Source organism: Eschrichtius robustus, chromosome 13 (assembly GCF_028021215.1).
Source record: "Eschrichtius robustus isolate mEscRob2 chromosome 13, mEscRob2.pri, whole genome shotgun sequence".
NCBI classification, from domain to species: domain Eukaryota; kingdom Metazoa; phylum Chordata; class Mammalia; order Artiodactyla; family Eschrichtiidae; genus Eschrichtius; species Eschrichtius robustus.
The window spans coordinates 102,507,410-102,520,690 of record NC_090836.1 but is presented as its reverse complement, the minus strand read 5'-3'; the positions used below and the strand labels follow the sequence as shown (position 1 = coordinate 102,520,690).

Below are 13,281 nucleotides of genomic sequence, written 5' to 3'. Positions count from 1 at the left end.
TTTTTAATCTTTGCCAATCTGGTAAAGAAAAAAGTGTAATCTAATTGTTTGAATATGTAATTCTTATAACTGAGGTTGAGCATTGACTCATGTATTTATTGGTTCTTTGTAATTTTTTTCTTCTGTGAACCTCTTTTTTTTAAAATAAATTTATTTGTTTGTTTGTTTATTTATTTTTGGCTGCGTTGGGTCTTCGTTGCTGCGCACAGGCTTTCTCTAGTTGCAGCGAGCAGGGGCTACTCCTCATTGCAGTGCGCAGGCTTCTCACTGCGGTGGCTTCTCTTGTTCCAGAGTGCGGGCTCTAGGCACGTGGGCTTCAGTAGTTGTGGCACACGGGATCAGTAGTTGTGGCTCGTGGGCTCTAGAGCGCAGGCTCAGTAGTTGTGGCGCCTGGGCTTAGTTGATCCACGGCGTGTGGCATCTTCCTGGACCAGGGCTGGAACCCATGTCCCAGGCATTGGCAGGCGGATTCTTAACCACTGCGCCACTAGGGAAGTCCTCTTCTGTGAACTTATTTATTTCCTGTGCATGTTTTTCTATTAGGTATTTGTTATTTTATTACCTACTTTAAGAATTATTTGTATTATAAATAAATTACCTTTAGTCATGTATGTTGTAAATATATTCATGTTCATGTTTCAATATTTCATGTTGTAAATATATTCTCTCTTCAACTTTTTTTGTCGGCTATATTGAAATGTAATTTATATACAATAGTGGTCACCAATTTTAAGTGTATGATTCAATAAGTTTTGACATGTATGTAGTTGTGTAACCACCACCAAAATCATGATATAGAACATTTCCATAACCCCCCAAAATTCCTTTGGGCTCCTTGGTAGTCAGTACCCTTCCCTGGACCCTCTGGACCCTGGCAACCCAATCTGCTTTCTATCATTGTAGCTTTTTCTGACTTAGAATTTCATATAAATGGACTCATACAGTAAGTAGTCTTTTGTGTTATGCTTTCTTCATTTAACCTAGTGCTTTTGAAATTCATATTGTGTGTATCAAAAGTTTATTCCTTTTTACCGTTCAGTATCTGTTTGACATTTGACTTTATCATACATGTATTTTTAATCTTTATGTAGCCAAATTTATTAATCTTTTATAATTTCTGGATTTCAGTGTCATGCTCAGAAAGACCTTATTCTTTCTGAAAATGACAAAAGAAATTCAATACTTCCTTCCAAAGTATCATTGGTTGAATATTATAATCCCACACACACACTTACTTGAAATGTCAACTTTAACAGATACTAAGTCAGTAGAATGCTTTTAGATTATTTATTTTTCCTATTTAGCTTTCTTCTTTTGTGTATACAAATGACCAGTTTTTGATTCAAGGAGATATTCTGGCAAGGTTACTCTGCTAATTTTAATCTTTTTCTGTAAGCATAAGACCACAAATTATGTTTTGATCTAAGTAAGGTATATAAATAAATATTCAGCTTTTAAAGGTTTTACAAATTTAGGCCTAGGCACAGAGAAAGTTCTAGGAAGGTGGCAACTTGAAATGAATCTGGCTTCCTATCCATGTTTATACTAAGCTCTTACCTGTGTGTCTCACCTGAACCTAGTGGAGAGTTGGGTGCAAATGATGTCTTGGGTTCTGGGGGAGGCCACCAGGGAAAGCTGATGCAGGGCTTCTCTTGATCTTTGAAGAGTGCTGGGAGAAGAATCAGGACATAGGGGAATCCTGGGGGGAGGTTAAATATTTGTCGCATGTGAATATGCGTAGTCTTGAACCCCATGAAGCTAAATATTAGTAGGTTGTGGCCTCCCTATTCCTGAGTTTGGGAGAGGCCAAAGAGACCAGAGAGACGTCTTTTCCTCCATCTCAGAGTGGGACACTGACAGTTTTCTGTTGTAATTGCTGGCCTTTGGGTGTAGAGAATGTTTGTGGGGCAGCTGCCATTTAGGATACCTTAATACCCAGACCTGATCCTCAGTAGGGAAAGAAATGCACAAATGCATTTGAGGTGTTCCAGGAGCCATCAACACTTCAACAAAAAAGTAGCAGTAAGGAAACGCAATGTAGTGTCGACCCTCTCTCTGTCCCCACACACAAAAAAAGACTTTCTGGCACTAATAAATGTATTTCTAAACTATAGAATGCAGTAGATAGATTGAGGGATGGGATTGCCATTGTTGAGAACCAAATTAATAACCTGGAAGACCAAGTGGAATAGTATCTCAATGAGGGGGAAAAAATTACAAAGATAAGGAAATCATGAGAAAAATAGAGACTTAGGTAGACTCAGGAGACTTGGCGTGAGAATAATAAAAGTTGCAGAAAGAGGAAGGGGAGCACAGAGGAGAGGAAATAATTAAACAAAAAAGAAGAAATGTCTCTAACTGAGGATCCACCTTAATTTACCAATTGAAAGGACACACGCAGTTCCATGTAGGTTTAATGAGAAAAGGCACACATTAACACAGAAGTCCTAGGTTTTAGAGGCAAGGCTAAAATATGAAAATACGCCACCCCCCTTTAAAAAATATTCCTTGTATTTTTTTTTTTAAATCAAGTTCGTATCAGACTACAAAACTAGATGAGACTGGAATAACAGCTATAGGCAACTGAGGGAAAAGGACTACATCCCAAGATATCATTTACCTTTCAGGAATCTGCAGATAAGCAGATTCAGAGATAATGTCATGCACATACTCCATGTTACAAAAATATCAGAGAAAGTACTCTAAGCAACACATGGATTAGAACAGACCTAATTATAATAAATGAATAGTGCTAAACTAACTCAGCAAAACCTGGGAACTAGAGATGGAGAGAGAAGTAAATATGTTCCAGAGGTCTTATCTGTGAGGAAATGAAGAAGTAAGAATATTCTAAAGATTGTATCTTGGTGGGTGGGGGGACATGGGTGGGACTAGAGTGTTTAAAAGTACACTAACACAGGAACAAATAACAAAAATAATGCATGAAAAGAATAAAAGATAAAAAGTAAGATGGAGGAAATAAAATTTTTGTTTATCAGTCATTACAGTAAACATGAGTGGATTTAAGTTTCCCATTAAAAGACCAAGATCAAACTGACTGTACTGCTGAACTGAATGAATAAGCATTTTCAGAACTCTAATGAAAAACTGATGAACTCATAAAAGTGCTAACAAAAGATCAAGATGAAAAAAAAAAATTAATTACATGGGACTGAGTGAACTGATGAGGATGAGTATAATTTTTGTGACTTTCTGTCTGAATTTAAAAAAAAAAAAATCCCACAAGGACTCAGAGGCAAAGAATATACAAATCAATTTTCACTGCAAAGTAAAGGAGCTGTTACAGTGGAGGATTACTGGACTGAATGTCAATATTATGACATAGTATGAGTGTGTTTTCATGTTTGGTAATTGCAATCATTGTTGCTTTTGTTGTGGTCATCCATGTACAATACTTGGTGTCAGTCTATTTATCCCTTGTAAAAATAAAATACAGTGTGTGTGTGTGAAAAAAAAAAAAAAAAGACTCTTTTATTAGTTTAGAGTTTTTCTGCTTTTTCATTTTATCAAGTGTCCTTTCAGTTCTTAATTATTAGAAAATATAAATAAAAATGTTCAATTATCCTTCTCTTTAACATTTATCATTTTATAGCTCTTATCAGAGTTCTACCATTTTTCCCCCAACTAAAAAGTCCTAGCCATTCATCTCTGGGTTCTGTCTTGCTATATGTGCTGTAATTATTTTAGCTGACCTTGTCTAATTTATTTCTTATCTAGCTCAGTCATTTTTGAGATAAAGAAGAGGAAAAAAAAAAAAAAAGACCAAGATCATCATAGCTTAAAATAAGGCAAAACTCAGCTAAATGTCATTTGTAAGAAATTGTCTTAAAATTGAATGTTGAAAATTATGGGATGAACACCTGGCAAATGCAAACAAAAAAGAACAGGAGTGACAAAATCAGACAATGTGAACTTTAAGGTTAAAAATCCTCACCTATAGTAAGCTTTCAATAAATATTTATTGAATGAATTGAATAAAGAAGGACATTATATATTAAAAAACAAGATTTCCATTTTAAACCTCTTTGCAGCACATAGTACCTAAATATTTAAAGCAAGGATAGTTAATAAAAATGAAACTATAGTGAAACATTTCAGTATATGTATGTCTTTCAAAATTGGACAGATCTAGTAGACAAAAACAGTAACTTAGAGGAATTGGTAATACAGTCAATAAGCTTAAATCCAGATTCTATTTCTAACACTTATTAGCAGTGTGACTCTGAGTAAGTTACTTAAATGCTTTTATGCTTTAATTTTCTCATCAATAATAATGGGGATAATAATAGTACCTATTTCATAGCATTGTTAAGAGGATTAAGTAGGTTAATGTAAACTTTACAAAACAATAAGTGCTCAATAAATGTGAGATATTATTTAAAATAACTATGAAACACTAAAAACTGTTCATATGCTTGTCCACAATGGAAACTTCAATAGTTTTTTTTAAAGTAGAGATTTTTATAGGTCATCTTGATCATAATTTAATGAAATAGAAATAGTGACCAAAAAAATCTTTGTCTACATAGAAATTCAGAAATGTACTTGTAGATAGTTTGGGGATCAAACAAGTAATCAAGAAGAAAGTTACAAAATGTCTTGAAAATGGTGAATACAAAATCTTTGAGATACAGTAAAGCTACATCAAAAGGAAAATACCTTCATTATTAAAGAAGAAAGATGAAATATAAGGGAATTTATTACTTTAAGAAATTAGAACCACCACAAAATAAACAACAATAACGGAAATTTTTAAAGCTGCAATTAACTAAATAGAAAAGGGAAAAATGAATCTAAAGCTGGTTCTTTTGAAAGACTAATAAAATAGAGAAACTCTTTGCAACTCTAATGAAGGGAAGAAAAGTTAGAAGTAATCATGTACAGATCAGGAATGAGAAAATTAAAATAATTTTAAGAGAATCTTACAAGCAAAAAATTATATAGTAAAAAAAAATTGAAAATCTGTAAGGATGATGTTCAGAAAAATATAAATTGCCAAGATCGACCAGAAAAAAAGTGGAACATTTGAAAAATGAGGCAGTGGCAGGCAGTGGTGTAGTTGGTTGGCCCAGTACCTATCCACAACCTTTTCCTTCCGTGCTTGCCTCTATTATAGAATCGTAAAAAACTAAAACAGCTTGATTTCCCAAGTTTCCTTGTAGCTAGTGGTGGCTCTGTGACAGTTTTGGAGATATAAATGGGAATGTTGGTATTATCTTTTGCATTTTCTTCTTCCTGACTGGAACGCATTCAAGAGGCCTGGAGATGCAGCAGCAGTTTTGCACCAAGAGATAGCAAGCTTGAGTATAAAAACCATTGTATTAAGAAGCTGAAAGTTAGATGCCATTGTTGAGGAGCTGCATCACTGTAGACTGCTTTTGTGTGAGAAAAAAAAACCAAAACACATTTTTTTAAGCCACTGTTAGTTGAATGATCTCTCATTGAAAAAAGACTCCAGGAATGTAAAATAGTGACAGCAGCTATGGAAGACAGTGTGGTGGCTCCTCAGGAAATTAAAAATAGAATTATCATATGATACAGCAATTCTGCTTCTGGGTATATACCCCAAGGAATTGAAAGCAGGGTCTGGAATAATACTTGTACACCCATGTTTATAACAGCATTATTCACAATAGCCAAAAAGTAGAAGCAACCCAAGTGTTCGTCAGCAGATGAATGGATAAACAAAATATGGTCTATACATATAATGGAATATTATTCAGCCTTAAAGAGGGAGGAAATCCTAACACATGCTACAGAATGGATGACTCTTGAAGACGTTACGCTATGTGAAGTAAGCGAGTCACAAAAAGACAAATACTGTATGATTCTACTACTTTTATGAGGTCCCTAGAGTAGTCTCATTCATAGAGACAGGAAAGTAGAATGATGGTTGCCAGGGCCTGGGGGGTTAGAATGGGGAGTTGTTTCATGGGTCTAGTTTTCAGTTTTGCAAGGTGAAAAGAGTTCTGGAAATTGGTTGCACAACAATGCAAATGTACTTAAACACTATTGAACCGTACACTTTAAAATGATAAAGATGGTAAATTTTATGTGTATTTTGCCACAATTAAAAAAGAAAAAGACTGGGACCAGATGGGTTTATAGCTCAGTTCTGTCTAATATAATTCTAATGTTACATAAGCCATTCTAGATCATAGAAAAAGATGGAAACTTCTCAGTTTGTTTACTAAAGGTAGTATAACTTTTTTTAATATAAATTTATTATTTATTTATTTATTTATTACTTTTGGCTGCGTTGGGTCTTCATTGCTGCACGCGGGCCTTCTCTAGTTGTGGCGAGCGGGGGCTACTCTTCGTTTCGTTGCAGTGCGTGGGCTTCTCATTGCGGTGGCTTCTCTTGTTGTGGAACATGGACTCTAGGTGCGCAGGCTTCAGTAGCTGTGGCGCACGGGCTCAGTAGTTTTAGCTCGCAGGCTTTAGAGTGCACGCTCAGTAGTTGTGGCTCACGGGCTTAGTTGCTCCACGGCATATGGGATCTTCCCGGACCAGGACTTGAACCTGTGTCCCCCGCGTTGGCCCGCGGATTCTTAACCACTGCGCCACCAGGGAAGCCCCAGTATAACTTTAATATCACATATTATAAAGATACTACAAAAAATAAAACTAAAGACTGACTTCCTTTGTGAGTATAAATATGTAATTTCTAAATTAAATATTACTATAGAGAATTTAGCAATGTAGTAAAAGAAAAATACATCTGCTGAATAGAATTTCTTCTAAGAATACATGGGTATTTCAGTATTAAGTGATCGATCAACATAATCCATTACATTAACAAATTAAAGGCAGGAGAAAAATCATATGATCATACATAAAAAGGCATTTGATAAAGTTCAGCAGCTAGTCCTAATTAAAGTTCTAAGTAGAAGAGTAATTGGTGGAAATTACTTCAATAAAATAAAAAATATCTCTTACCCAAAACTAACAGAAATAATTGCTTAAATGGTGAAACATAAAAACTGTTTTAGTTAAAATCAGGCAATAGAGATATCGGCTATCACTGTTACTATTTAACATGATCTTGGAAGTTATATTAAATATAGTTAGTCACAAAATGAAATAATTTGTATAAATTTTTGAAAAGAAGAGAAAAACTGACTTTTTGCTGATAATAAGACTGTAGTTTAAAAACTACTAGATTTAATAAAATAATGGAAGGGCAACATAAACGAAACTGTGTAGTTTTTCTCTATATTATCAAAAAGCATCTAAAAAGGGAAAAATATTCTGCTCACAATAGGAAGAAATATAAGTATAAAGGCACAGTACCTATTAGAAAACTAAATCTTATTGAAGGACAAAACAATTGAAAGGAAAGACATACTATATTCTTGGGTTAGAAGTCCTCCAATTAATATAACTTGAATGCAAGTTCAATTAAAATATTACCAAGAGGGGCACTTCCCTGGTGGTGCAGTGGTTAAGAATCCGCCTGACAGTGCAGGGGACACGGGATCAATCCCTAGTCCGGGAAAATCCCACATGCTGCAGAGCAACTAAGCCGGTGAGCCACAACTACTGAGCCCACGTGCTGCAACTACTGAAGCCCATGCGCCTAAAGCCCGTGCTCCGCAACAAGAGAAGCCACAGCAATAAGAAGCCCACACACCGCAACGAAGTGTAGCCCCCGCCCGCCGCAACTAGAGAAAGCCTGGGCACAACAACGAAGACCCAACGCAGCCAAAAATCAATAAGTAAATAAATAAAGTTAAAAAAAAAAATACCAAGAGGACTTCCCTGGCCTGCCAATGCAGGGGACACGGGTTCGATCCCTGGTCCAGGAAGAGCCATATGCCGCGGAGCAACTAAGCCCGTGCGCCACAACTACTGAGCCTGTGCTCTAGAGCCCGCGAGCCACAACTACTGAGCCCGCGTGCCACAACTACTGAGCCTGCGCTCTAGAGCCCACAAGCCCCAACTACTGAGCCCGCGTGCCACAACTACTGAGCCTGCGCTCTAGAGCCCGTGCTCCACAAGAGAAGCCACCGCAATGAGAAGCCTGCGCACCGCAACAAAGAGTAGCCCCCACTCGCGCAACTAGAGAAAAGCCCACGCAGCACCAAGGACAAAATGCAGTTAAAAAAAAAAAAAAAAAAAAAAAATATATATATATATATATATATATATATATATATGTATGTATAAAACCAAGAATTTTTTATTTGATAAAACGATCCTCTAATTCTTACAAATGAAGAATTTCCTGAGACTAGTCAAAAAATAGGTAACAAGAGAGAGTGTGGTAGAACTTGTGGTAGTATTCTGTATGTTACCAGCATACAAAATACTATGAAAAGCCATTGTAACCAAGCTGAGGTAGTACCGGCATAGGAATGGACAGATTAATGAAAAAGAATAAGGACTTCAAAAATATGGCCCAGCATATGTGATAATTTAATATACAACTAAAATGATGTTTTAGTTTGGTGGGAAAAGGTTAGATTATTTAGTGAATGGTATTGGCACATCTAGGAAAGTAATTTTGTGCCCCATAATATGACATATAAAAATAAATTCCAGATAGATTGAAAACTTGAATTAAAAAATATTTTAAATGAGGATACATTTTTTTAAAAAGTTTAAAATGAAGACTATAGGTTCTGTAGTATCAAAGAACTCTGTAAATTGACTTGAAAAAGACACGATAGAAACATCGGGGCAAAGGATAAGAGTAGTCAGTTCATAGAAGAAATCCATATGGCTAGTAAACATGAAAAAATGCTCACTATAGAATATAGTACTCAGGGGAACACAAATTAAATTAGTGTTACTTCAGATATATCAGTAAGACTTGGGAAAAATATATATGCTGGTAGGGTTGTAAAGAAACATACTCCCTCATAACATTATTTATAGAAATGTGAATTGTTGTAGCCTCTGGGAAAGCAGTTGGTACCAGCTAGTATAATAAAAACATGAATACCTTTGACCCGTTAAGCTCACTCTGGGGAATCTATTGCATGGAAATAAAAACACCAATATTTAAGGGTATACATACAAGTATGTTATTGCAGCACTGTTTGTGGTGGCAAGAACCTGGAAACCAAGTGAATGCCCATCATTACAAGAAGAGTTAAATACTTTTGTTACAGTCACACTGTGGAATAATACACAGCCATTAAAAGACTGAATTTAGAGCTTTATCAGTTGACCTTTGTACGTAACTGAATGAGAAAAGCAGGAGGCAGAAAAGCATGTTTAATGTGATTCTAAATTTGTAAAACAAGACTGAAAAGAACAACATATATAGGTATGTATACACATGTTTTCATATACGGACCTGGAGTAAAAATACAGAAGAACATATACTAGCGAGTTAATTTGGTTGAGTAATAGGGTAGGTGAAGGGAGAAGGAAATGGGTGAGGCAAGACAAGGATGCACTAAAAACAAGGCAGCACGTATCATATGATCTCATTTATGCCATTTTTGTGCCTTGGGTGGAACATGCGCTCCCCATTCCTCATTTTCATGCCTGTTTCCTGTTAGGAAGATAGTTTTTTGAGGATGTTGTATGGCATCTTGGTTACTCCAGATGACTTATGTACTTAATTGCCCAGTATCAGAAGAAGGGAAGGTGGAGTGTGGATGTGGTTATATGTAAAAAGCAGTGAATTATGACGTACGAAAGCACTGTGAAAAGTAAAAGCGTTGTCTGTTATAAAATATTTTTATATTTGCCTTCCTTTTTAGGATTTAATGAAGACACTTCGCAAGGAAACAGATTTGAAACAAATACAGACTCTAGTACAAGGAACTCATACACGACTCAAATATTCACAAAGTGAACTAGAAATGATTAAAAAGAAGCACCTTGCTGCCTTTTACCAGGTAACATAGACTTACATAAAATTTGATGGAAATTAGAACCAGGACATAGAATTTCAGGAATTACATTTATAAAGCACCATGTAGTTTTTATACTCTTCCCCATGATTGAGGTACATTATAGTTCTTTAAGTTACTTTATTTTTATGGTTGTTAATGTTGTTATCCAGTTGTACCTGAATTTACCTTATCTCACAGATTCTCTTTTTATTCTGAAAGATACCTATCATGTTTTTGGCTTCACTATATAAAGCTAAAATGACCATGTTAAAAAGACATTTTTTTCTCTTTTGTAATCAGGAACAATCTCAGCTACAAAGTGAACTACTAAATATTGAGTCTCAATGTACTATGTTGAGTGAAGGAATCAAAGAACGGCAACAAAGAATTGAGGAATTTCAAGGAAAGATACATAAGGTTATGAATGATATATTATTACTAAATGGCATGTGGAATATAGTTCTAGACCAGATACCAAATTTAGGGCTTCTTCAATATATGCTAAAGCAAAGTTTGATAAATGCTAAGTTCTATTGGTTTGCCAAATTAATTTCCTTGTGTTTTTTTTGAGAACCACTATTGCTAATCTCAAGAGAAAATGACTAGTATACATAGTTATTCTCTTCAGCTCTCCAGCCTCTCCTTGTCCATTGTAAAATTTGCAGCCACTTTCTTTATCTCACTGCCCTTAACACCAGGAAGGAAAGAACTTTGTCATTTGTGTCATTTTTAAGGTTGTGTATTCACTCAGTAATTTTTTCTTGAACATTTATTATATGCCAGGCACGGTTGCTTGGCTTTGGGGCACCGAAGATATGATCATCTAGCCTCTGCTTATAAAGTGACAGACACTTTCTGGTTTAATTCATTCCGCTGTTGCTTATCTCTAATCCTTAAAAAGTTGTTTGTCACACCATCACTCAATAACTTTCACCCATTGCCTCTAGTTCTGCCTTTTACCACATGATTTGAAACTACGCTTATGTTGCCCCTTAATTATCTTTTTCCAGGTTAAATACCCCTAATTCCTTAGTTATTTACATTTACTATGGATCTAAGACCAGTTCTGGTAACCAGCCTTTGGGTACTCTGTTATTTGTCAATGCCCAGAACAAAAAATAATGTAAAAATACTATCTGACCAGTTCAGAGTACCCTGGAACTCTGCACACAGAACTATAACTTTCCATGGCTTGGATTATCTACTTATACAATTTTTATAGCTTACTGTTGTGTCAATCATATCACTTTCATATTTAATTTATATTAAACTGAAATCTGAAAGTTTTTTAACATGTCCTGTTGTTAAAACAAGTCTCTCTTATCCTATAATAGTGCATAAATGCAGGGCTTTAAAAATATTAATGTTAAATGTTATTTTGTTGGATATGGCTCATTCTAGTTTTTCCAGGTGTTTTGAGTCTTAATTCTATGCTTCAGTCCTCTTGGTTTTACACTGCTTAAGACTCTAAAGTATTACTCAGATATAAAGAATATTTTATGTATTTATGTAGAATGTTATATTTTGGTGAATGAAATACTTCCGATTTTGTATTAAACACTTCATAGGGCCAAAACACTTAAAAGGCCAGCTATGTGCTTTCTTATTTAGTTTTCAGAATAAGAAATTTGAAAATAAGTAAGCGTAGTTTATGGAGTTAAAGAAAGAGAAAGCACTGACTTTTCAGAGTACAGTGATGCTTGTTGGGATTAGTCTTTGGCCTAATCCAGGAAAATCTTGGTGGGAAAAACATAGATTTAAGCATTGTCTATGTATTTTCTTAAAATTAATTATTAAACCGCTTGGTTTAAAATAATTTAAAAGGTTGAAGATGATATTTTTCAACACTTCTGTGAAGAAATTGGTGTAGAAAATATTCGTGAATTTGAGAACAAGCATGTTAAACAGCAACAAGAAATTGATCAAAAAAGGTATTTTTATTAAAAGATGTTGGTAAGCAGTTACTTATATATAAATATAACCATTATTTCATAATTTAAAGGAATTTGCCTGAGGTAGTCTTTATTTCAGTTCGTCAAGAAATAGCTAGTAAACATTCCTATTTTAATAAAGAGATCTAATTCTTTTATTCCACAATTTTTTAAAGAGAGAAAGCACAAATATACAAAATAAGAGAATGGGGAAATAATTACACAGTGGTTATTAAAATTTACTTAGTTTTCTGTAAATATCCATATATGGATAAAATTGTATAGCCTTTCTATAAACAAACTACCAGGGAGACAATATATTAGGTGAAAATATCCCAATTATAGTGGAGAGGAAAAAGGTAAAATACTTAGTACTTAGAAATAAACTAAGATATGAAAGCAATATATAAAGAAACCTTCAAACAAGACTGAGAATTATATACAGAAGCGTGAATTAAAAGGAAAGGCAAACTAGTTCTTTCATAGGAAGGCTCAATGTTGTAAAGAAGTTGGTATTCCCTAATTTAATCTATAGTGTACTTTAAATATCATCTCAATACATGTATGGACAAGATTTTTTTTAACTGGATAGGTGATTCTAGAGTTCACATTCAGAACTAGTTAAGAAAAATATGAAAAAGGTAATGAAAAAGGACTAGAACTCCCAGATTTTAAAACATAGTATAAAGCTATCTTAATTAAATCTTGAGGTACTGGCTCACAAATAGAGTCCAGAAATATACTCAGATCTGTAAGGGAAATTTGATTTAAAATAAAGGTGCATTTCATCAGTGGAGAAAAGATATACTTTTCAGTAACTCAGTTGGAATACATTTGTTAGCATCCTGGGAAAAAACCTACTTGGATCCCTACATCATTCCTTAGACTCAGATTAATTCCAGCTGAATCAAATATTTTAATGTAAATAAAATGAAAGCATAAAAATATTACTAGAATAAGTCATAAGAAAATTTTTTAAAATAATCTCAGATTAGGGAAGATCTTTCAGTATGACAGACCCCAGAAGCCATAAAAGAAAAGATAGATAAACTGCAAATGTATAGAAATTTTTAAAAAATTTTTGCATGGCAAAAGCATCTTGAAGAAAATGAGAAGACAAATGACAGTAAGGGGGAAAATATACATACACATACATGTTTATATGTTCCTTTCCAATTAGTATGCCTTCTATTTTCTTGTCTTGTTGCACGAGCAAGGCCCTCCAGTACAGTACTGAATAAAAGTGGTGAGAGTGGACGTCCTGCCTTATTCCCAGTCTTAGGGGCAAAGCATTAAGTCTTTAACGTTTAGGTATGATACTAACTTTAAGGTGCCCTTTAGCAGATTGAGGATGTTCCCTTCTATTTATAGTTTGCTGAAATTTTTTATCATGAATGAGTGTTGAATTTTGTCAAATACTTTTTCTGCTATCTTTTGGGATAATTGTATGGTTGGGTTTTATTTTGGGGGGATAGCTT

The 13,281-nt window shown here is 34.6% G+C and overlaps 1 protein-coding gene across 2 annotated transcripts in view; it reads left to right on the top strand.

Moving 5' to 3' along the window:
• Positions 1–13,281, top strand: part of SMC1B (structural maintenance of chromosomes 1B) — an 85,225-nt gene that overhangs the window by 51,468 nt on the left and 20,476 nt on the right. For both annotated transcript variants that reach the window (XM_068560953.1, XM_068560952.1), the window contains exons 13-15: positions 9,738–9,875; positions 10,173–10,289; positions 11,697–11,803. In XM_068560953.1, the coding sequence (XP_068417054.1) occupies positions 9,738–9,875; positions 10,173–10,289; positions 11,697–11,803 (362 nt within the window). The remainder of the gene's footprint in view (positions 1–9,737; positions 9,876–10,172; positions 10,290–11,696; positions 11,804–13,281) is intronic.